At 34.2% G+C, this 23,919-nt stretch overlaps 3 protein-coding genes across 3 annotated transcripts in view; 1 reads left to right on the top strand and 2 right to left on the bottom strand.

Moving 5' to 3' along the window:
* Window positions 1–23,919, top strand: part of LOC134820324 (kinesin-like protein KIF2A) — a 104,570-nt gene that overhangs the window by 62,688 nt on the left and 17,963 nt on the right. The gene's annotated exons all lie outside the window — the stretch shown is intronic.
* Window positions 233–21,103, bottom strand: LOC134821039 (zinc finger protein 271-like). Its single transcript, XM_063831706.1, has 7 exons — window positions 20,760–21,103; window positions 18,926–19,293; window positions 8,230–8,446; window positions 6,149–6,493; window positions 2,755–3,418; window positions 646–775; window positions 233–531 (listed from the first exon to the last, which is right to left on the bottom strand). Exons 1-7 carry the CDS (start codon window positions 21,101–21,103, stop codon window positions 233–235), a joined length of 2,367 nt encoding a protein of 788 aa, XP_063687776.1.
* LOC134820730 (zinc finger protein 501-like) lies at window positions 21,047–22,997 on the bottom strand. Its single transcript, XM_063831306.1, has one exon. It carries the CDS (start codon window positions 22,995–22,997, stop codon window positions 21,771–21,773), a length of 1,227 nt encoding a protein of 408 aa, XP_063687376.1. The 3' UTR covers window positions 21,047–21,770.

Below are 23,919 nucleotides of genomic sequence, written 5' to 3'. Positions count from 1 at the left end.
CTCCCGAATTAAAAAACAGTAACATTTAAGACTGTTAATTTTGTTTCTCACCATAGTGGATTCTCATTTTATGTAAAGTAAGATGACCAGCTCTACTTGTAGCATATGAACACTCCGAACATTTGAAGGGTTTCTCACCCGAGTGAAATCTCATATGTCTAGTAAGATTAAGCTCTACTTGTAGCATATGAACACTCTGAACATTTAAAGGGTTTCTCTCCAGAGTGAATTCTCATATGTCTAGTAAGAGTACCTGCTCTCTTGCAGCAAATGAACACACTGAACATTTAAAGGGTTTCTCTCCAGAGTGAATTCTCATATGTCTAGTAAGATTACCTGCTTGTCTTGCAGCAAATGAACACTCTGAACATTTGAAGGGTTTCTCTCCAGAGTGAATTCTCATATGTCTAGTAAGAGTACCTGTTTCTCTTGCAGCAAATGAACACTCTGAACATTTGAAGGGTTTCTCTCCAGAGTGAATTCTCATATGTCTAGTAAGATTACCTGCTTCTCTTGTAGCATATGAACACTCTGAACATTTAAAGGGTTTCTCTCCAGAATGAATTCTCATATGTCTAGTTAGGTTACTAGTTCTACTTGTAGCATATGAACACTCTGAACATTTAAAAGGTTTCACTGACAAACTCTCACTAGGAGACAGAACTAACGTTTTCTGAGGTTCTACTCCCGTCAAGTTATCTGCATTATCAAGGTTTTCAGGTACTTCTGGGATGCTACTTTGACCTCGTACAGCATCCAACCAAAGCAAGTCTTTCTGAAAAGAACACATCACTTACGTCGAACAAACATTTCAGAAATACATTCTTAGGAGTAATCTATGTCCCTGAGATAATTCACTTATTTATGATATTTGCAATAATTATCAAATTTGTTAATCCTTTAGCATTTAGGATATAATAATTAGCCTTAGATACATAAATAATAAATCATATAAATTATAAATCATTGTAAATTGGATCTCGAGAAATTTTGATTCATTCGTGATGGTAACAACGAATTAAAATAAAATAATGGATGAATTAATTCTCAACAGCCCAACAGATTACTCACCTAAATAAAAACTGGCATATAATCAAATAATATTTGAACTACCGTCAATCTATTTGTATAGTTTAATAATTATTGCTTTCGCAAGAACGAATTTCAGAATTTTAAAACTATTCATATTACCATTGCACATTAATATGAGCAATTTGATAGAATTATTTAAATAATCTTTAGCAAGTATCATTTTGAAATTTCCTATCTAAACGTATAACATTAAACTTACAAAGTATTATGAAAAAATGAGTACTAAATTGTCCAATTGACTACAATAATATATGTATACAATCCCTTTAGACTATAAACTCATTAACAATCTGGAAGATTTACTAACAGAGAGAATATGTTCGTTTTAAAAAGCTTAAAATCCATTTGAGTTATTTTTCAACTAGTAATTGGCCATTAATTAAGAAGTTACCTGCAATTGTTTAGTTGACACTCGAACATTTGATTATTCTAGAGGAAACTTAGTGTAAGTCAGGCGTGTGTAAAACCACATCTGAACATTGAAGTTTCTCGAACCATACATAAGTCCAGGATATCGTATATTTAATCAATACTTGTTCACATGAGACTTGAAGGTTTTCTAAGACGGTATTGATACTGCTTACTCCAGCAATGAAATCTGAACATTACTAAGGGTTTTCCAGAGTGAATTCTCGTATTCTAGTGTGATCATGGTGCTGTTTAACATGTTCTATTAGCTGAGTGTCTGAGTAAACATGTTCAGCACAAACTGGACACATGAAAACAGATGGTTTATCTGAATCAGATTTTATTTCTTGTTTGATGGAACAATTTGATACTGATTTATGTTCTTTGATGTGCTCAACAAAGAAGTCTTCTGAAAAGAAATGTGCTCCGCACATTGGGCAGAGGAAACCGTTGGATTTCTCTGAGATCTCCACTTGTTCTGATTTGATCTCTTGTTTAAAATCTTTAGACATTCTAGGATATCAAAATATTAGATAAATAATAATATATCATATAAATTATAAAAATTATTGTAAATTGGATCTTCGAGAAATTTTGCATTCATACCGTGATACAACGAAATTAAAATAAAATAAATGGATGAATTAATTCTCAACACACCAACACGACTTATCTCACCTAAAATAAAACACTGGCAATAATGAATAAAAATAATGCTTTAGAAACTACCGTCAATCTATTTGTTATTGTGTTGATATAATTATTGCTTTTCACCAGAATGAATCTTCAGACATTTTAAAACATCATAATACCATTGCAGCAGCAGATTATGAGCAAAGATAGAATTTTTACAACTTATCTTCTAGCAAGTCCCCATTTTGAAATTTCTATACTAAAACCGTATACAAATTCAAAATGGGGACTTGCTAGGAAGAGTCTAAAATAGCCCAAATCTGACTCACATAATATATGTGTTAACAATCCCTTTCAGACTATAAACATCATTAACACCTGGAAGATTTCTAACCAGAGAGAAATATTTTGTTTTAAAGCTTAAATCCATTTGAACTGCAATTCAAAATAGTAATATGAGCACACTGAATATTAAGAGGGTTACCTGCAATTGTTTAGTCTCATATTATTTATTATAGCATCACCTGCTTGTATTGAAATATTGAGATACTGATAATATTTGAATCATTTTTCACAAGAGTGAATTTTCTTAAGACTGGTAATTGCACTAGCTCTACTCACAGCACATGAACACTCTGAACATTTAAAGGGTTTCTCTCCAGAGTGAATTCTCGTATTTCTAGTAAGATTACCTGCTTGACTTGCAGCATATGAACATTCTGAACATTTGAAGGGTTTCTCTCCAGAGTGAATTCTCATATGTCTAGTAATAGTACCTGTTTCTCTTGCAGCAAATGAACACTCTGAACATTTGAAGGGTTTGTCTCCAGAGTGAATTCTCATATGTCTAGTAAGGTCACTAGTTCTACTTGTAGCATATGAACACTCTGAACATTTGAAGGGTTTCACTGACAAACTCTCACTAGGAGATAGAACTAAAGTTTTCTGAGGTTCTACTCCCGTCAAGTTATCTGCATTATCAAGGTTTTTAGGCACTTCTTGGCTGCTGTGATCATGGTGCTGTTTAACATGTTCTATTAACTGAGTGTCTGAGAAAACATGTTCAGCACAAACTGGACACATGAAAACAGACGGTTTATCTGATTCAGGTTTTATTTCTTGTTTGATGGAACAATTTGATACTGATTTATGTTCTTTGATGTGCTCAACAAAGAAGTCTTCTGAAAAGAAATGTGCTCCGCACATTGGGCAGAGGAAACCGTTGGATTTCTCTGAGATCTCCACTTGTTCTGATTTGATCTCTTGTTTAAAATCTTTAGACATTCTAGGATATCAAAATATTAGATAAATAATAATATCATATAAGGGTAAACCTTATATGATATTATTATTATATATAATAATATCATATAAGGGTAAACCGCCCCTAAAATGTCACCCACCTCTAAAACGCCACTCTTGATTGATTGGATTCCATCTTCTTAGAAAGTATCTTACCTAATCATTTGTAACTCCTAAACATAAAAAAATATCATTCAGACCCTGCCACATCCCGAAATTGAATCTAAATGATGCCACAAGGGCATTTTTTTCAATTTGTACGAATTTTTTTCTTTTGAAAAAAAAGCGCACAATTTTATAACTCTGGAATTCATTAATATTAACTCAGTTTTGGTCTAGGATAGTGATATTTACATATTTTAGCAACTTTGTACATATGACTGGAGATATGGAAAGTTATACATTACTCAATATTACTACCTTCCCCTAAAATGTCAACTGGCCGCCCCCTAAAATGTAATTTTATCAGATTCTGGCTTTGAGACTACAAGCACCATAAAATGGAGGTACCAGCCTATTAAACATCATATTTAGCATCTAATGGTAATATTGGAAAGCTTTGGCAGCTCAAGGAATTAGTTGTATTTTATTAATCGCAATAAACATCCCCTAAAATGTCTAATTATCCCCCCTAAAATGTCATTTTAACCTGATCAAATTACTCAGGCTTTTCCTAAGATGCAATGCATACTCACATTTCGTTAATTCTTGATGTTAATAATTAACAAGTGCCAAAACAAGAGCTATTATCGCACACCATGCGACCAAATACAAATTTGACATTTTAGGGGAGAAAAAAATGACATTTTAGGGGGCATATCATAGGTTAACTAGATAATCTAACTACAGGTGTTAATTTTGTTGACTGAGTTACTGTTTTGCCGTAAGTTCTGGGTATTCAAAAAAAAGTCCCCAAAATGTCACAAAAAGTAAATTGACGAAATTCCACCATTTTTTTTTCAACAGAGAGAGAAATTCTAGTCGACACCTCTCAGAAATAGGTTATATTTGTCCAAGAAGTGGTTAAAATTAATAATTGAGCAACAGTCTGAGTGCTACACAACTTGTTTTAGCTGACGTTTTAGGGGTGGTGCACGTGACATTTTAGGGGGTGATTACGGTTTTGAGGTACTTCCTTTAGTGAGTGAATGTTTTCAAGTAGCTTAATGTTTTAATAAGACAAAACAAATAGTACTAGTGACAAAAGATAAATCAGGCCTCCTGTACATTTTGTAATTATCACACATAGAGAGTTGACATTTTAGGGGTGGTGTTTTAAAAGTGACTCCATTTCAACGTCAACAAAATTGTACCTGATTTTATTTTCAAATTTCCAAACTTCCTGGCAGGCTAGAAAAAGGTTTAAATATCATTCCTAGACACTTTAGAACCCTGTAAATTTAGCCCTAGTAACTCGGCAATCTGGGCCAAAAAACCGGTGACGTTTTAGGGGCGGTTTACCCGTAAATTACAAAAATCATTGTAAATTGGATCTTCGAGAAATTTTGCATTCATACCGTGATACAAAGAAATTTAAATAAAAAAATGGATGAATTAATTCTCAACACTCAATCAACAATTTATCTCATCTTAAATAAAACACTTGCTAACTAATATATTTGTGATGATATAACTACTGCTTTTCACCAGAATGAATCTTCAGACATTTTAAAACATCATAATACCATTGCAGCAGCATATTATGAGCAAAGATAGCAATTTTAAAACTAATCTTCTAGCAAGTCCCCATTTTGAAATTTCTATGCTAAGACTGTCTGCAAAGTGGCTTACACAGGGGGAAGCGTCTAAAATAGCCCAAATCTGACTCACATAATATGTTAACAATCCCTTTCAGACTATAAACATCATTAACATCTGGAAGATTTCTAACCAGAGAGAAATATTTTGTTTTAAAGATTATCCATTTGAACTGCAAGATAGTATTATGAGCACACTAAATATTAAGAGGGTTACCTGCGATTGTTTAGTCTCATATTATGTATTGTAGCATCACCTGCTCACATGTCTAGTAAGATTACCAGCTATACTTGTAACATATGAACACTCTGAACATTTGAAGCGTTTCTCTCCAGAGTGAATTCTCGTTATATGTTGAGTGAGATAACCTGCTTCTCTTGCAGCAAATGAACACACAGAGCATTTAAAGGGTTTCTCTCCAGAGTGAATTCTCATATGTCTAGTAAGAGTACCTGCATCTCTTGCAGCATATGAACACTCTGAACATTTAAAGGGTTTCTCTCCAGAGTGAATTCTCATATGTCTAGTAAGAGTACCTGCATCTCTTGCAGCATATGAACACTCTGAACATTTAAAGGGTTTCTCTCCAGAGTGAATTCGCATATGTTTAGTGAGATTACCTGCTTCTCTTGCAGCAAATGAACACTCTGAACATTTAAAGGGTTTCTCTCCAGAGTGAATTCCCATATGTCTAGTTAAATCACTGGATCGTGATGTAGCAAATAAACACTCTGAACATTTAAAGGGTTTCTCTCCAAAGTGAATTCTCTTTATATGTTTAGTGAGATCACCTGCATCTCTTGCAGCATATGAACACTCTGAACATTTAAAGGGTTTTTCTCCAGAGTGAATTTTCATATGTCTAGTAAGAGTACCTGCTCTACTTGTAGCATATGAACACTCTGAACATTTGAAGGGTTTCACTGACAAACTCTCACTAGGAGACAGAACTAACGTTTTCTGAGGTTCTGCTCCCGTCAAGTTATCTGCATTATCAAGGTTTTCAGGTACTTCTTGGCTGCTGTGATCATGGTGCTGTTTAACATGTTCTATTAGCTGAGTGTCTGAGTAAACATGTTCAGCACAAACTGGACACATGAAAACAGACGGTTTATCTGATTCAGATTTTATTTCTTGTTTGATGGAACAATTTGATACTGATTTATGTTCTTTGATGTGCTCAACAAAGAAGTCTTCTGAAAAGAAATGTGCTCCGCACATTGGGCAGAGGAAACCGTTGGATTTCTCTGAGATCTCCACTTGTTCTGATTTGATCTCTTGTTTAAAACCTTTAGACATTCTAGGATATCAAAATATTAGATATTAATAATAGTATCATATAAATTACATAAATTATTGTAAATTGGATCTTCGAGAAATTTTGCATTCATACCGTGATACAACGAAATTCAAATAAAATAAATTGATGAATTAATTCTCAAAACACCAACACGACTTATCTCATCTAAAATAAAACACTTGCAATTATGAATAAAAATAATGCTTTAGAAACTACCGTCAATCTATTTGTTATTGCGTTGATATAATTATTGCTTTGCACCAGAATGAATTTTCAGACATTTTAAAACAAGATAATACCATTGCAGCAGCATATTATGAGCAAAGATAGCATTTTTAGATTTTTACAACTAATCTTCTAGCAAGTCCCCATTTTGAAATTTCTATACTAAGGCTGTCTGCAAAGTGGCTTACAGTGGGGGAAGAGTCTAAAATAGCCCAAATCTGACTTACATAATATGTTAACAATCCCTTTCAGACTATAATCATCATTAACATCTGGAAGACTTCTAACCAGAGAGAAATATTTTATTTTAAAGATTATTCATTTGAACTGCAAGATATTAATATGAGCACACTGAATATTTAAAGGGTTTCATGCAATTGTTTAGTTTCCTATTATGAATTATTATACCTTCCGGTTCCGATTGGAAGGGGTGTAATCCGATACGTGCGCACCATCTTACTATATATAAAGCGAGACGATATATATATTATATATATATATATATATATATATATATATATATATATATATATATATATATATATATATATATATATATATTTATCTGTGCCATTTTACTGACACCACGGCATCAACTTTAACGCGAATTTCTGCAAAAACCGTAAAAGATATACAACTGAAACTTTTTTGACTGGGTCAAATGCTTTAATGGCCTCCAAATCAGCATGAAAAAATAAAAAATTGGCCAAGAAATAGGAGTTTTAGAGCCCAAAATTTGGTACCCCAAGTGGTGTCAAAAACGCGAATTAAATAGGTAATAATTGTTTTAGTCTCTTGAGTCTTGACACCATTTTAGGGTTAGACGGGTTCCTGCTAGTACAATATAGTGTCTGATATATAGAACGCCGGTGTTATTTTTTTGAAACTTGCCGCCAGCCAGTCTGAGTCTATGCTGATAATACCTTCGCTTCCCTTGCGGGAAAAATGTGCAAATTATCAGCTCTCCGTGTCCCAGACTTTTAGTGGATATAATTCCCGGAAGGGAAAAATATAATACCTCCACTACTTCGTGCCCTCACGTTCCCTCCAGCAAGCTGTCGGGAATTATCGCGATCCGCACTCAGTGGCGGAGGTATTATATAGGTAGTATTGTAACATCACCTGCTTGTATTGAAATAATGTTTCAATACAAGCAGGTGATGCTACAATTATTGAGAAACTGCTAATATTTGAATCTTTTTTCAACACATTGAATTTTCATATGTCTAGTAAGATTACCAGCTCTACGTGTAGCATATGAACACTCTGAACATTTGAAGGGTTTTTCGCCAGAGTGAATATCCATATGTGTAGTAAGATTACCAGCTCTACTCGCAGCAAACGAACACTCTGAACATTTGAAGGGTTTCTCTCCAGAGTGAATTCTCATATGTGTAGTAAGATTACTTGCTTGACTTGCAGCAAATGAACACACAGAACATTTAAAGGGTTTTTCTTCATTGTGAATCTTCATATGTCTAGTAAGATGGCCTGCTTGTCTTGTAGCAAACGAACACTCTAAACATTTGAAGCGTTTCTCTCCAGAGTGAATACCCATATGTCTAGTAAGGTCACTAGTTCTATTTGTAGCATATGAACACTCTGAACATTTGAAGCGTTTCTCTCCAGAGTGAATACCCATATGTCTAGTAAGGTCACTAGTTCTACTTGTAGCATATGAACACTCTGAACATTTGAAGGGTTTCACTGACAAGTGACAAACTCTCACTAGGACACAGAACTAACGTTTTCTGAGGTTCTAATCCCGTCAAGTTATCTGCATTATCAAGGTTTTCAGGTACTTCTTGGCTGCTGTGATCATGGTGCTGTTTAACATGTTTTATTAGCTGAGTGTCTGAGTAAACATGTTCAGCACAAACTGGACACATGAAAACAGACGGTTTATTCGATTCAGATTTTATTTTTTGTTTTATGGAACAATTTGATACTGATTTATGTTCTTTGATGTGCTCAACAAAGAAGTCTTCTGAAAAGAAATGTGCTCCGCACTTTGGGCAGAGGAAACCATTGGATTTCTCTGAGATCTCCACTTGTTCTGATTTGATCTCTTGTTTAAAACCTTTAGACATTCTAGGATATCAAAATATTAGATAAATAATAATATAATTTAAATTACATAAATTATTGTAAATTGGATCTTCGAGATATTTTGCATTCATACCGTGATACAAAGAAATTCAAATAAAATAAATGGATGAATTAATTCTCAACACACCAACACTAATTATCTCATCTAAAATAAAACACTTTTAGAATCTACCGTCAATCTATTTGTATAGATATCTAGGATATCAAAATATTAGATATTAATAATAATATCATAAAAATTACAAAAATTATTGTAAATTGGATCTATTTATGATGATATGATTATTGCTTTTCACCAGAATACCATTTTTACAACTTATCTTCTAGCAAGTCCCCATTTTGAAATTTCTATGCTAAGACTGTCTGCAAAGTGGCTTACAGTGGAGGAAGAGTCAAAATAACCCAAATCTGACTCACATATTATGTTAACAATCCCTTTCAGACTATAAACATCATTAACATCTGGACGATTTCTAACCAGAGAGAAATATTCTGTTTTAAAGATTATCCATTTGAACTGCAAGATATTAATATGAGCACACTGAATATTTGGAGGGTTACCTCCAATAGTTTAGTCTCATATTATGTATTGTAACATCACCTGCTTGTATTAAAATATTGAGATACTGTTAATATTTGAATCATTTTTTACCTGAGTGAATTCTCATATGTCTAGTAAGATTACCTGCTTGTCTTGTAGCAAACGAACAATCTGACTATTTGAAGGGTTTCTCTCCCGAGTGAATTCTCATATGACTAGTGAGTGCACTAGCTCTACTTCCAGCATATAAACACACAGAGCATTTAAAGGGTTTCTTCCTTTCCCTGTCTTTTCTTAGACATTCTTGGTAGAGACAGGGATCCTTCTTCTTCCTGTCCCGGGAAATTTTGCTCCATTCCCTTTCTTTGGGAGCATTACGTTTCCTCTTTGGAATACTAGGACCGTACAACACCCGCCCTTTCTGTTCCTTTTTCCTTTCATCTTTACCATATCTTGACCGAGCGGATATTATAATTGAGGCACTAGATTTAATTTTTTGTTTTATGGAACAATTTGACACTGATTTATGTTCTTTGATGTGCTCAACAAAGAAGTCTTCTGAAAAGAAATGTGCTCCGCACATTGGGCAGAGGAAACCGTTGTATTTATCTGAGATCTCCACTTGTTCTGATTTAATCTCTTGTTTAAAATCTTTAGACATTCTAGGATATCAAAATATTAGATAAATAATAATATCATATAAATTACATAAATTATTGTAAATTCGATCATTGACAAACTTTGCATTCATACCGTGATTCAAATAAAAGAAATGGATGAATTAATTCTCAACACACCATCACGAATTATCTCATCTAAAAATAAAACAATTGCAATTACTCAATTATGAATAAAAATTATGCTTTAGAAACTAACGCCAATCTATTTGTGTTGATATTGTCAAGCTTGTTTAGAGTAGAATGAAACGCGTTGAGTAGAATGAAAGGCACTGATACGATCTCAATTACATACACAAATAGTACTTCCTAGATGGGAGTGATGGTTAAATATAAGGTAAAATGTATTATAATTTATACTCAAATATAATAGATAATATAATAAAAGACCCCTGACAATATAATTATTGCTTTTCACCAGAATACCATTGCAGCAGCAGTATATGTATGAGCAAAGAAAGAATTTTTACAACTAATCATCTAGCAAGTCCACATTTTGAAATTTCTATACTTTGCTGTCTGCAAAGTGGCTTACAGTGGGGGAAGAGTCTAAAATAGCCCAAATCTGACTCACATAATATATGTGTTAACAATCCCTTTCAGACTATAAACATCATTAACACCTGGAAGATTTCTAACCAGAGAGAAATATTTTGTTTTAAAGCTTATCCATTTGAACTGCAAGATATTAATATGAGCACACTGAATATTAGGAGGTTTACCTGCGATTGTTTAGTCTCATATTATGTATAGTAGCATCACCTGCTTGTATTGAAAAATTGAGATACTGTTAATATTTGAATCATTTTTTGGAAGAGTGAATTCTCATATGTCTAGTAAGATTACCAGCTTTACTTGTAGCATATGAACACTCTGAACATTTGAAGCGTTTCTCTCCAGAGTGAATTATCGTTATATGTTGAGTGAGATTACCTGCTTCTCTTGCAGCAAATGAACACTCTGAACATTTAAAGGGTTTCTCTCCAGAGTGAATTCTCATATGTCTAGTAAGATAACCTGTTTCTCTTGCAGCAAACGAACACTGAGAACATTTGAAGGGTTTCTCTCCAGAGTGAATTCTCATATGTCTAGTAGGTCACTACCTCTACTTGTAGCATATGAACACTCTGAACATTTAAAAGGTTTCACTGACAAACTCTCACTAGGAGACAGAACTAATGTTTTCTGAGGTTCTGCTCCCGTCAAATTATCTGCATTATCAAGGTTTTCAGGTACTTCTGGGCTGCTGTGATCATGGTGCTGTTTTACATGTTCTATTAGCTGAGTGTCTGAGTAAACATGTTCAGCACAAACTGGACACATGAAAACAGACGGTTTATCTGATTCAGATTTTATTTCTTGTTTGATGGAACAATTTAATACTGATTTATGTTCTTTGATATGCTCAACAAAGAAGTCTTCTGAAAAGAAATGTGCTCCGCACATTGGGCAGAGGAAACCGTTGGATTTCTCATAAATTATTGTAAATTGGATCTTCGAGAAATTTTGCATTCATACCGTGATAGAACGAAATTCAAATAAAATAAATGGATGAATTAATTCTAAACACACCAACACGAATTATCTCATCTAAAATAAAACACTTGCAATTATAATTAAAAATAATGCTTCAGAAACTACAGTCAATCTATTTGTAATTGTGTTGATATAATTATAGCTTTTCACCAGAATGAATTTTCGGACATTTTAAAACATCATAATACCATTGCAGCAGCATATAATATGAGCAAAGATAGCATTTTTACAACTAATCTTCTAGCAAGTCCCCATTTTGAAATTTCTATACTAAGGCTGTCTGCAAAGTGGCTTACAGTGGGGGAAGAGTCTAAAATAGCCCAAATCTGACTTACATAATATGTTAACAATCCCTTTCAGACTATAATCATCATTAACATCTGGAAGAATTCTAACCAGAGAGAAATATTTTGTTTTAAAGATTATCCATTTGAACTGTAAGATATTAATATGAGCACACTGAATATTTAAAGGGTTTCATGCAATTGTTTAGTCTCCTATTATGAATTATTATACGTTCTGGTTCCGATTGGAAGGGGTGTAATCCGATACGTGCCGCCATACAATATAGTGTCTAATATATAGAACGCCGGTGTTATTATTTTGAAACTTGCCGCCTGCCAGTCTGAGTCTATGCTGATAATACCTTCGCCTCCCTTGCAAGAAAAATGTGCAAATTATCAGCTCTCGGTGTCCCAGACTTTTAGTGGCTATAATTCCCGGAAGGGAAAAATATAATACCTCCACTACTTCTTGCCCTCGCGTTCCCTCCAGCAAGCTGTCGGGAATTATCGCGATCAGCACTCAGTGGCGGAGGTATTATATAGTATTGTAACATCACCTGCTTGTATTGAAATAATGTTTCAATACAAGCATGCTACAATTATTGAGAAACTGCTAATATTTGAATCTTTTTTCAACACATTGAATTTTCATATGTCTAGTAAGATTACCAGCTCTACGTGTAGCATATAAACACTCTGAACATTTGAAGGGTTTCTCTCCAGAGTGAATAACCATATGTGTAGTAAGATTACCAGCTCTACTTGCAGCAAACGAACACTCTGAACATTTGAAGGGTTTCTCTCCAGAGTGAATTCTCATATGTGTAGTAAGATTACTTGCTTGACTTGCAGCAAATGAACACACAGAACATTTAAAGGGTTTTTCTTCATTGTGAATCTTCATATGTCTAGTAAGATGGCTTGCTTGTCTTGCAGCAAATGAACACTCTAAACATTTGAAGCGTTTCTCTCCAGAGTGAATACCCATATGTCTAGTAAGGTCACTAGTTCTACTTGTAGCATATGAACACTCTGAACATTTGAAGGGTTTCACTGACAAACTCTCACTAGGAGACAGAACTAATGTTTTCTGAGGTTTTACTCCCGTCAAGTTATCTGCATTATCAAGGTTTTCAGGTACTTCTTGGCTGCTGTGATCATGGTGCTGTTTAACATGTTCTATTAACTGAGCGTCTGAGTAAACATGTTCAGCACAAACTGGACACATGAAAACAGACGGTTTATTTGATTCAGATTTTATTTCTTGTTTGATGGAACAATTTGATACTGATTTATGTTCTTTGATGTGCTCAACAAAGAAGTCTTCTGAAAAGAAATGTGCTCCGCACATTGGACAGAGGAAACCGTTGGATTTCTCTGAGATCTCCACTTGTTCTGATTTGATCTCTTGTTTAAAATCTTTAGACATTCTAGGATATCAAAATATTAGATAAATAATAATATCATATAAATTACAAAAATTATTGTAAATTGGATCTTCGATAAATTTTGCATTCATTACGTGATACAACGAAATTCAAATAAAATAAATGGATGAATTAATTCTCAACACACCAACACGAATTATCTCATCTAAAATAAAACACTGGCAATTATGAATAAAAATAATGCTTTAGAAACTACCGTCAATCTATTTGTAATTGTGTTGATATAATTATTGCTTTTCACCAGAATGAATTTTCAGACATTTTAAAACAAGATAATACCATTGCAGCAGCATATTATGAGCAAAGATAGAATTTTTACAACTAATCATCTAGCAAGTCCCCATTTTGAAATTTCTATACTAAAGCTGTCTGCTAACTTGGCTTACAGTGGGGGAAGAGTCTAAAATAGCCCAAATCTGACTCACATAATATTATGTTAACAATCCCTGTCAGACTATAAACATCATTAACATCTGGAAGATTTCTAACCAGAGAGAAATATTTTATTTAAAGTTTAAATCCATTTGAACTGCACGATAATAATAAGTTAATATGAGCACCATGAATATTTGGAGGGTTACCGGCAATTATTTAGTCTCATATTGTGTATAGTAGCATCACCTGCTTGTATTGAAATATTGAGATACTGTTAATATTTGAATCATTTTTAGCAAGAGTGAATTTTCACATGTCTAGTAAGATTACCAGCTATCCTTGTAGCATATGAACACTCTGAACATTTGAAGGGTTTCTCTCCAGAGTGAATTCTTTGATGTCGACGAAGATCACTGGATCGTGATGAAGCAAACGAACACTCTAAACATTTGAAGGGTTTCTCACCCGAATGAATTCTCATTATATGTCTAGTAAGACTACCTGCTCTACTTGTATCATATGAACACTCTAAACATTTAAAGGGTTTCTCTCCAGAGTGAATTTTCATATGTTTAGTGAGATTACTTGCTTGACTTGCAGCAAATGAACACAAAGAACATTTAAAGGGTTTCTCTCCAGAATGAATTCTCATATGTCTAGTAAGATTACCTGCTTGACTTGCAGCAAATGAACAGTCAGAACATTTAAAGGGTTTCTCTCCAGAGTGAACACTCATATGTCTAGTAAGAGTACCTGTTTCTCTTGCAGCAAATGAACACTCTGAACATTTAAAGGGTTTGTCTCCAGAGTGAGTTCTCATATGTCTAGTAAGATTACCTGCTTCTCTTGTAGTAAATGAACACTCTGAACATTTAAAGCGTTTCTCTCCAGAGTGAATACCCATATGTCTAGTAAGGTCACTAGTTCTACTTGTAGCATATGAACACTCTGAACATTTAAAGGGTTTCACTGACAAACTCTCACTAGGAGACAGAACTAACGTTTTCTGAAGTTCTAGTCCCGTCAAGTTATCTGCATTATCGAGGTTTTCAGGTACTTCTTGGCTGCTGTGATCATGGTGCTGTTTAACATGTTCTGTTAACTGAGCGTCTGAGTAAACATGTTCAGCACAAACTGGACACATGAAAACAGACGGTTTATCTGATTCAGATTTTATTTCTTGTTTTATGGAACAATTTGATAATGATTTATGTTCTTTGATGTGCTCAACAAAGTAGTCTTCTGAAAAAAAATGTGCTCCGCACATTGGGCAGAGGAAACCGTTGGATTTCTCTGAAATCTCCACTTGTTCTGATTTGATCTCTCGTTTAAAATCTTTAGACATTCTAGGATATCAAAATATTAGATATTAATAATATCATATAAATTACATAAATTATTGTAAATTGGATCTTCGAGAAATTTTGCATTCATTCCGTGATACAACGAAATTCAAATAAAATAAATGGATGAATTAATTCTCAACACACCAACACGAATTATCTCATCTAAAATAAAACACTTGCAATTATGAATAAAAATAATGCTTTAGAAACTACCGTCAATCTATTTGTAATTGTGTTGATATAATTATCGCTTTTCACCGAATGAATCTTCAGACATTTTAAAACATCATAATACCATTGCAGCAGCATATTATGAGCAAAGATAGCATTTTTACAACTAATATTCTAGCAAGTCCCCATTTTGAAATTTCTATACTACGGGTAAATGCCTCACAGAATGGCTAGCCTCACAGAATGGCCAAATTTGTAAATGTTTTTGTAACTAATTTTTTATATAAGACTGGTAGGTTTTGTGGATACCATATGAAACAAAAGTTTTCTGGCAACACTTCCTGTGGTGAAATCATTAACTAGGACCACATTTTCTGGCATAAATATGACTGTTTATGTAGAAATTTTGAGCACTGAAAAATTTGTTTTCAAATTTTTGAACTAAGTTTACATTTTGGTGAGAACTTCTGGCACCAGTATGACAGAAGATGTTCAAAGACTAGTATTCATCAAACAAAACGAACATTGTTCAATATAGGAAGAAAAAAATGCTAAAATGGCTACATGCCTCACAAAATGGCCAAAATATGCCTCACAAAATTTGTTTTCAAATTTTTGAACTAAGTTTGCATTTTGGTGAGAACTTCTGGCACCAGTATGACAGAAGACGTTTAAAGAATAGTATTCATCTAACAAAACGAACATTGTTCAATATAGGAAGGACAAAATGCTAAAATGGCTAAACGCCTCAAAAAGTGGCCAAAATATGCCTCACAAAATGGCCAAAATTTAAAACTCCTTTTATTTAATGAAACAATAAGTCTAAAGTATTCACAAGCTATTTATCATACAATAACACCCCAGATGGAGTGTTTTTACAGCCGAATGAAGGTTATAAATCATGAAATCAGGGAATATGAACAATGCCACACAAAATGGCCATTTTTGGTGTAGGAAATTATGCCCTTTTTATTCAGTTCTAAGAAATTTCACCCATATGGGGGTGTTAACAAGGCATATTAATACCAGCAGCAGGCCTGAAACAAGAGCCAAAGGTTTTAAAAAAATAAAATTTTCTCGTTTTCTTTTTTTTTTGGCCATTTTGTCAGGCATTTTTTCTTTTTTGTGAAATAATTTTTCACAGCGCAGTTTTTTCGTGAGTTTTAGGTTATTACCCCATTCCTTAATAGGTTTTCTAACAACGTGTAGTGATAGAAATTTAAAAAGTATCTCCATCAAAAAATTATAGAAATTCAGATTTGGCCATTCTGTGAGGCATGTTTTTATGGAGGAAGATTTTCCGGCCAATTTTTCTCAAAGAAAAAATGGTTATGAGATTAAATAAACCCCCGGGAAGAAAAATATGACTTAGCTTCTTATGACTTTATGAGATAAAAACTGGAATAAAGTGTGTTTTGTGATTTTGAGATCTACCTTCCTTTTTTTTGGCCATTCTGTGAGGCAAATACCCGTACCTCCACTACTTCGTGCCCTTGCGTTCCCTCCAGCAAGCTGTCGGGAATTATCGCGATCAGCACTCAGTGGCGGAGGTATTATATAGTATTGTAACATCACCTGCTTGTATCGAAATAATGTTTCAATACAAGCAGGTGATGCTACAATTATTGAGAAACTGCTAATATTTGAATCTTTTTTCAACACATTGAATTTTCATATGTCTAGTAAGATTACCAGCTCTACGTGTAGCATATGAACACTCTGAACATTTGAAGGGTTTTTCGCCAGAGTGAATACCCATATGTGTAGTAAGATTACCAGCTCTACTTGCAGCAAACGAACACTCTGAACATTTGAAGGGTTTCTCTCCAGAGTGAATTCTCATATGTGTAGTAAGATTACTTGCTTGACATGCAGCAAATGAACACACAGAACATTTAAAGGGTTTTTCTTCATTGTGAATCTTCATATGTCTAGTAAGATGGCCTGCTTGTCTTGTAGCAAACGAACACTCTAAACATTTGAAGCGTTTCTTTCCAGAGTGAATACCCATATGTCTAGTAAGGTCACTAGTTCTATTTGTAGCATATGAACACTCTGAACATTTGAAGCGTTTCTCTCCAGAGTGAATACCCATATGTCTAGTAAGGTTACTAGCTCTACTTGTAGCAAATGAACACTCTGAACATTTGAAGGGTTTCACTGACAAACTCTCACTAGGAGACAGAACTAACGTTTTCTGAGGTTCTAGTCCCGTCAAGTTATCTGCATTATCAAGGTTTTCAGGTACTTCTGGGCTGCTGTGATCATGGTGCTGTTTAACATGTTCTATTAGCTGAGTGTCTGAGTAAACATGTTCAGCACAAACTGGACACATGAAAACAGACGGTTTATCTGATTCAGATTTTATTTCTTCTTTTATGGAACAATTTGATACTGATTTATGTTCTTTGATGTGCTCAACAAAGAAGTCTTCTGAAAAAAGAAATGTGCTCCGCACATTGGGCAGAGGAAACCGTTGGATTTCTCTGAGATCTCCACTTGTTCTGATTTGATCTCTTGTTTAAAATCTTTAGACATTCTAGGATATCAAAATATCTGATAAATAATAATAATATCATATAAATTATAAAATTTATTGTAAATTGGATCTTCGAGAAATTTTGCATTTATTCCGTGATACAACAAAATTCAAATAAGATAAATGGATGAATTAATTCTCAACACACCAACACGACTTATCTCATCTTAAATAAAACATTGGCAAATATAAATAAAAACAATGCTTTAGAAACTACCGTCAATCTATTTGTAATTGTGTTGATATAATTATTGCTTTTCACCAGAATGAATCCTCAGACATTTTAATACCATTGCAACAGCATATTATGCGCAAAGAAAGAATTTTTACAACTAATCATCTAGCAAGTCCCCAATTTGAAATTTCTATACTAAGGCTGTCTGCAAAGTGGCTTACAGTGGAGGAAGAGTCTAAAATAGCCCAAATCTGACTTACATAATATGTTAACAATCCCTTTCAGACTATAAACATCATTAACATCTGGAAGATTTCTAACCAGAGAGAAATATTTTGTTTTAAAGATTATCCATTTGAACTGCAAGATAGTAATGAGCACACTGAATATTTGGAGGGTTACCTCCAATAGTTTAGTCTCATATTATGTATTGTAGCATCACCTGCTTGTATTGAAATATTGATAAACTGTTAATAGTTGAATCATTTTTAGCAAGAGTGAATTTTCACATGTCTAGTAAGATTACCAGCTATACTTGTAACATATGAACAGTCTGAACATTTGAAGCGTTTCTCTCCAGAGTGAATTCTCGTTATATGTTTAGTTAGATTACCTGCTTGTCTTGCAGCATATGAACACTCTGAACATTTAAAGGGTTTCTCTCCAGAGTGAATTCTCATATGCCTAGTAAGAGTACCTGCTTCTCTTGCAGCATATGAACACTCTGAACATTTGAAGCGTTTCTCCTCAGAGTGAATTCTCATATGTCTAGAAAGATGACCTGCTTTACTTGCAGCAAATGAACACACAGAACATTTAAAGGGTTTTTCTTCATTGTGAATCTTCATATGTCTAGTAAGATGGCCTGCTTGTCTTGTAGCATATGAACACTCTGAACATTTGAAGGGTTTCTCTCCAGAGTGAATACCCATATGTTTAGAAAGGTTACTAGCTCTACTTGTAGCATATGAACACTCTGAACATTTAAAAGGTTTCACTGACAAACTCTCACTAGGAGACAGAACTAATGTTTTCTGAGCTTCTACTCCCGTCAAGTTATCTGCATTATCAAGGTTTTCAGGTACTTCTGGGATGCTATGATCATGGTGCTGTTTAACATGTTCTATTAGCTGAGTGTCTGAGTAAACATGTTCAGCACAAACTGGACACATGAAAACAGACGGTTTATCTGATTCAGATTTTATTTCTTCTTTTATGGAACAATTTGATACTGATTTATGTTCTTTGATGTGCTCAACAAAGAAGTCTTCTGAAAAGAAATGTGCTCCGCACATTGGGCAGAGGAAACCGTTGGATTTCTCTGAGATCTCCACTTGTTCTGATTTGATCTCTTGTTTAAAATCTTTAGACATTCTAGGATATCAAAATATTAGATATTAATAATAATATCATATAAATTACAAAAATTATGGTAAATTGGATCTTCGAGAAATTTTGCATTCATACCGTGATAGAACGAAATTCAAATAAAATAAATGGATGAATTAATTCTCAACACACCAACACGAATTATCTCATCTAAAATAAAACACTTCCAATTATGAATAAAAATAATGCTTTAGAAACTACCGTCAATCTATTTGTAATTGTGTTGATATAATTATTGCTTTTCACCAGAATGAATCTTCAGACATTTTAAAACAAGATAATACCATTGCAGCAGCATATTATGAGCAAAGATAGCATTTTTACAACTAATCTTCTAGCAAGTCCCCATTTTGAAATTTCTATGCTAAAGCTGTCTGCAAAGTGGCTTACAGTGGGGAAGAGTCTAAAATAGCCCAAATCTGACTCACATAATATGTTAACAATCCCTTTCAGACTATAAACATCATTAACATCTGGAAGATTTCTAACCAGAGAGAAATATTTTGTTTTAAAGCTTATCCATTTGAACTGCAAGATATTAATATGAGCACACTGAATATTAGGAGGTTACCTGCGATTGTTTAGTCTCATATTATGTATTGTAGCATCACCTGCTTGTATTGAAAAATTGAGATACTGTTAATATTTGAATCATTTTTGCAAGAGTGAATTTTCACATGTCTAGTAAGATTACCAGCTATACTTGTAGCATATGAACACTCTGAACATTTGAAGTGTTTCTCTCCAGAGTGAATTCTCGTTATATGTTTAGTGAGATTACCTGCTTGTCCTGCAGCATAGGAACACTCTGAACATTTAAAGGGTTTCTCTCCAGAGTGAATTCTCATATGTCTAGTGAGATAACCTGCTTCTCTTGCACCAAATGAACACTCTGAACATTTAAGGGTTTCTCTCCAGAGTGAATTCTCATATGTATAGCAAGATGGCCTGCTTGTCTAGTAGCATATGAACACTCTACACATTTGAAGGGTTTCTCTCCAGAGTGAATTCTTTGATGTCTACGAAGATCACTGGATCGTGATGAAGCAAACGAACACTCTGAACATTTGAAAGGTTTCTCACCCGAATGAATTCTCATTATATGTCTAGTAAGAGTACCTGCTCTACTTGTAGCATATGAACACTCTGAACATTTAAAAGGTTTCTCCCCAGAGTGAATTTTCATATGTTTAGTGAGATTACTTGCTTGACTTGCAGCAAATGAACACAAAGTACATTTAAAGGGTTTCTCTCCAGAGTGAATTCTCTTATGTGTAGTAAGATAACCTGCTTGTCTTGTAGCAAACGAACACTCTGAACATTTGTAGCGTTTCTCTCCAGAGTGAATAACCATATGTCTATGAAGGTCACTATTTCTACTAGAAGCATATGAACACTCTGAACATTTGAAGGGTTTCACTGACAAACTCTCACTAGGAGACAGAACTAACGTTTTCTGAGGTTCTACTCCCGTCAAGTTATCTGCATTATCAAGGTTTTCAGGTACTTCTGGGCTGCTATGATCATGGTGCTGTTTAACATGTTCTATTAGCTGAGTGTCTGAGTAAACATGTTCAGCACAAACTGGACACATGAAAACAGACGGTTTATCTGATTCAGATTTTATTTCTTGTTTGATGGAACAATTTGATACTGATTTATGTTCTTTGATGTGCTCAACAAAGAAGTCTTCTGAAAAGAAATGTGCTCCGCACATTGGACAGAGGAAACCGTTGGATTTCTCTGAGATCTCCACTTGTTCTGATTTGATCTCTTGTTTAAAATCTTTAGACATTCTAGGATATCAAAATATTAGATAAATAATAATATCATATAAATTACAAAAATTATTGTAAATTGGATCTTCGAGAAATTTTGCATTCATACCGTGATACAACGAAATTCAAATAAAATAAATGGATGAATTAATTCTCAACACACCAACACGAATTATCTCATCTAAAATAAAACACTTGCAATTATGAATAAAAATAATGCTTTAGAAACTACCGTCAATCTATTTGTAATTGTGTTGATATAATTATTGCTTTTCACCAGAATGAATCTTCAGACATTTTAAAACATCATAATACCATTGCAGCAGCATATTATGAGCAAAGATAGAACTTTTACAACTTATATTCTAGCAAGTCCCCATTTTGAAATTTCTATGCTAAGCTGTCTGCAAAGTGGCTTACAGTGGAGGAAGAGTCTAAAATAGCCCAAATCTGACTCACATAATATGTTAACAATCCCTTTCAGACTATAAACATCATTAACATCTGGAAGATTTCTAACCAAAGAGAAATATTTTGTTTAAAGCTTAAATCCATTTGAACTGCAAGATAGTAATATGAGCACACTGAATATTAAGAGGGTTACCTGCGATTGTTTAGTCTCATATTATGTATTGTAGCATCACCTGCTTGTATTGAAATATTGAGATACTGTTAATATTTGAATCATTTTTCACAAGAGTAAATTTTCTTAAGACTAGTAATTGCACTAGCTCTACTCACAGCACATGAACACTCTGAACATTTAAAGGGTTTCTCTCCAGAATGAATTCTCATATGTCGAGTAAGATTACCAGCTTTACTTGTAGCATATGAACACTCAGAACATTTGAAGATTTTCTCTCCAGAGTGAATTTTCATGTGTTTTGAAATATTACCTGATTGTCTTGCAACATATGAACACTCTGAACATTTCAAGGGTTTCTCTTCATTGTGAATCTTCATATGTACAGTAAGATTACCTGATTGTCTTGCAGTAAATGGACACTCTGAACATTTGAAGGGTTTCTCTTCAGAGTGAATAGTCATATGTATAGTAAGATGGCCTGCTTGTCTTGTAGCATATGAACACTCTGAACATTTGAAGGGTTTCTCTCCAGAGTGAATTCTTTGATGTCTACGAAGATCACTGGATCGTGATGAAGCAAACAAACACTCTGAACATTTGAAGGGTTTCTCACCCGAATGAATTCTTATTATATGTCTAGTAAGATTACCTGCTTGTCTGAAAGCCAACGAACAATCTGAACATTTGAAGGGTTTCTCTCCAAAGTGAATTTTCATATGTTTAGTGAGATTACTTGCTTGACTTGCAGCAAATGAACACACTGAACATTTAAAGGGTTTCTCTCCAGAGTGAATTCTCATATGTGTAGTAAGATTACCTGCTTGTCTAGTAGCAAACGAACACTCTGAACATTTGAAGCGTTTCTCTCCAGAGTGAATACCCATATGTCTAGTAAGGTCACTAGTTCTACTTGTAGCATATGAACACTCTGAACATTTGAAGGGTTTCACTGACAAACTCTCACTAGGAGACAGAACTAACGTTTTCTGAGGTTCTACTCCCGTCAAGTTATCTGCATTATCAAGGTTTTCAGGTACTTCTGTGCTGCTATGATCATGGTGCCGTTTAACATGTTCTGTTAACTGAGTGTCTGAGTAAATATGTTCAGCACAAACTGGACACATGAAAACAGATGGTTTACCTGATTCAGATTTTATTTCTTGTTTGATGAAACAATTTGATACTGATTTATGTTCTTTGATATGCTCAACAAAGAAGTCTTCTGAAAAGAAATGTGCTCCGCACATTGGGCAGAAGAAACCGTTGGATTTCTCTGAGATCTCCACTTGTTCTGATTTGATCTCTTGTTTAAAATCTTTAGACATTCTGGAATATCAGAATATTAGATAAATCATAATATCATAAGGATACAAGGATACAAGGATATAAAAACTTGATAATTATTAAATATTGAATTCACAATTGTTATAATTTTGAAATAATTTAATGTTCTTTGATCAATTGTGTTGTCCTTGTTTGGATGACTCAGCTGCACAGTTTTAACACACAGTTAATTGCAAACGGGTACAAAGCACATCAAGCGCATCCATTCAGTGGCGTAACTTTGCCTGTTGGCGCCCCCCCCCCCCCCCCCCCCCCCGCTCAGTAACGAAAAATGCCCCCCCCCCCCTAAGTAAAATTTTTTGTGTGCCTAAAAAAAAAAAAAGTTGGGTACTTTCCCCCCCCCCCTACAGCTTTTTGCGCCCCCTGAAGCAAAAAAGGGTACCTTAGTTCCCAAAAATTTGTGTGCCATTATATTGAGCACAATTTATTTGAGCCCGAAAAATTTGGGCAGAAAATTTGAACTCATTTGGGCGACCGAAAATTTGGGCACAAATTCTCCGAAAAATGAACGATTTTCCACTAAAATTTCAGTTAGATATTTGCCTTAGTTCATTATTATTCCTTATTATAACCCTTCGAGCAGAAAGCGCTACTGATATCAGATGTGTTTCGGGCCCAACACACACAGACACTAAAAGATCTGATGACAGCCAACAACTGCATCCTACAGAAAGTTCCAGCTACAGCCCCTGGACATATCTATTATCTATCAATGGACTGGCTAAGAAATTCATGCGCAATAAGTACGAAGATTGGTACGCGAAAAACATAGTGTGTCAGCTCAATGGAGGAGTTTCATCAGACAATGTGAAAATTGATACCCGCTTGACAGTGATCCGTGAAGTACACGCTCGTTGGATCAACGAACTTTTGTATATTTAAAAGGGAGGCCAGATGACATAA

The sequence above is a fragment of the Bolinopsis microptera genome, chromosome 9 (genome assembly GCF_026151205.1).
Source record: "Bolinopsis microptera isolate Bmic1 chromosome 9, MBARI_Bmic_1.0, whole genome shotgun sequence".
Taxonomy (NCBI): Eukaryota; Metazoa; Ctenophora; class Tentaculata; order Lobata; family Bolinopsidae; genus Bolinopsis; species Bolinopsis microptera.
Note: the sequence above shows the minus strand (reverse complement) of the source record. Positions and strands in the feature narration are given on the sequence as shown.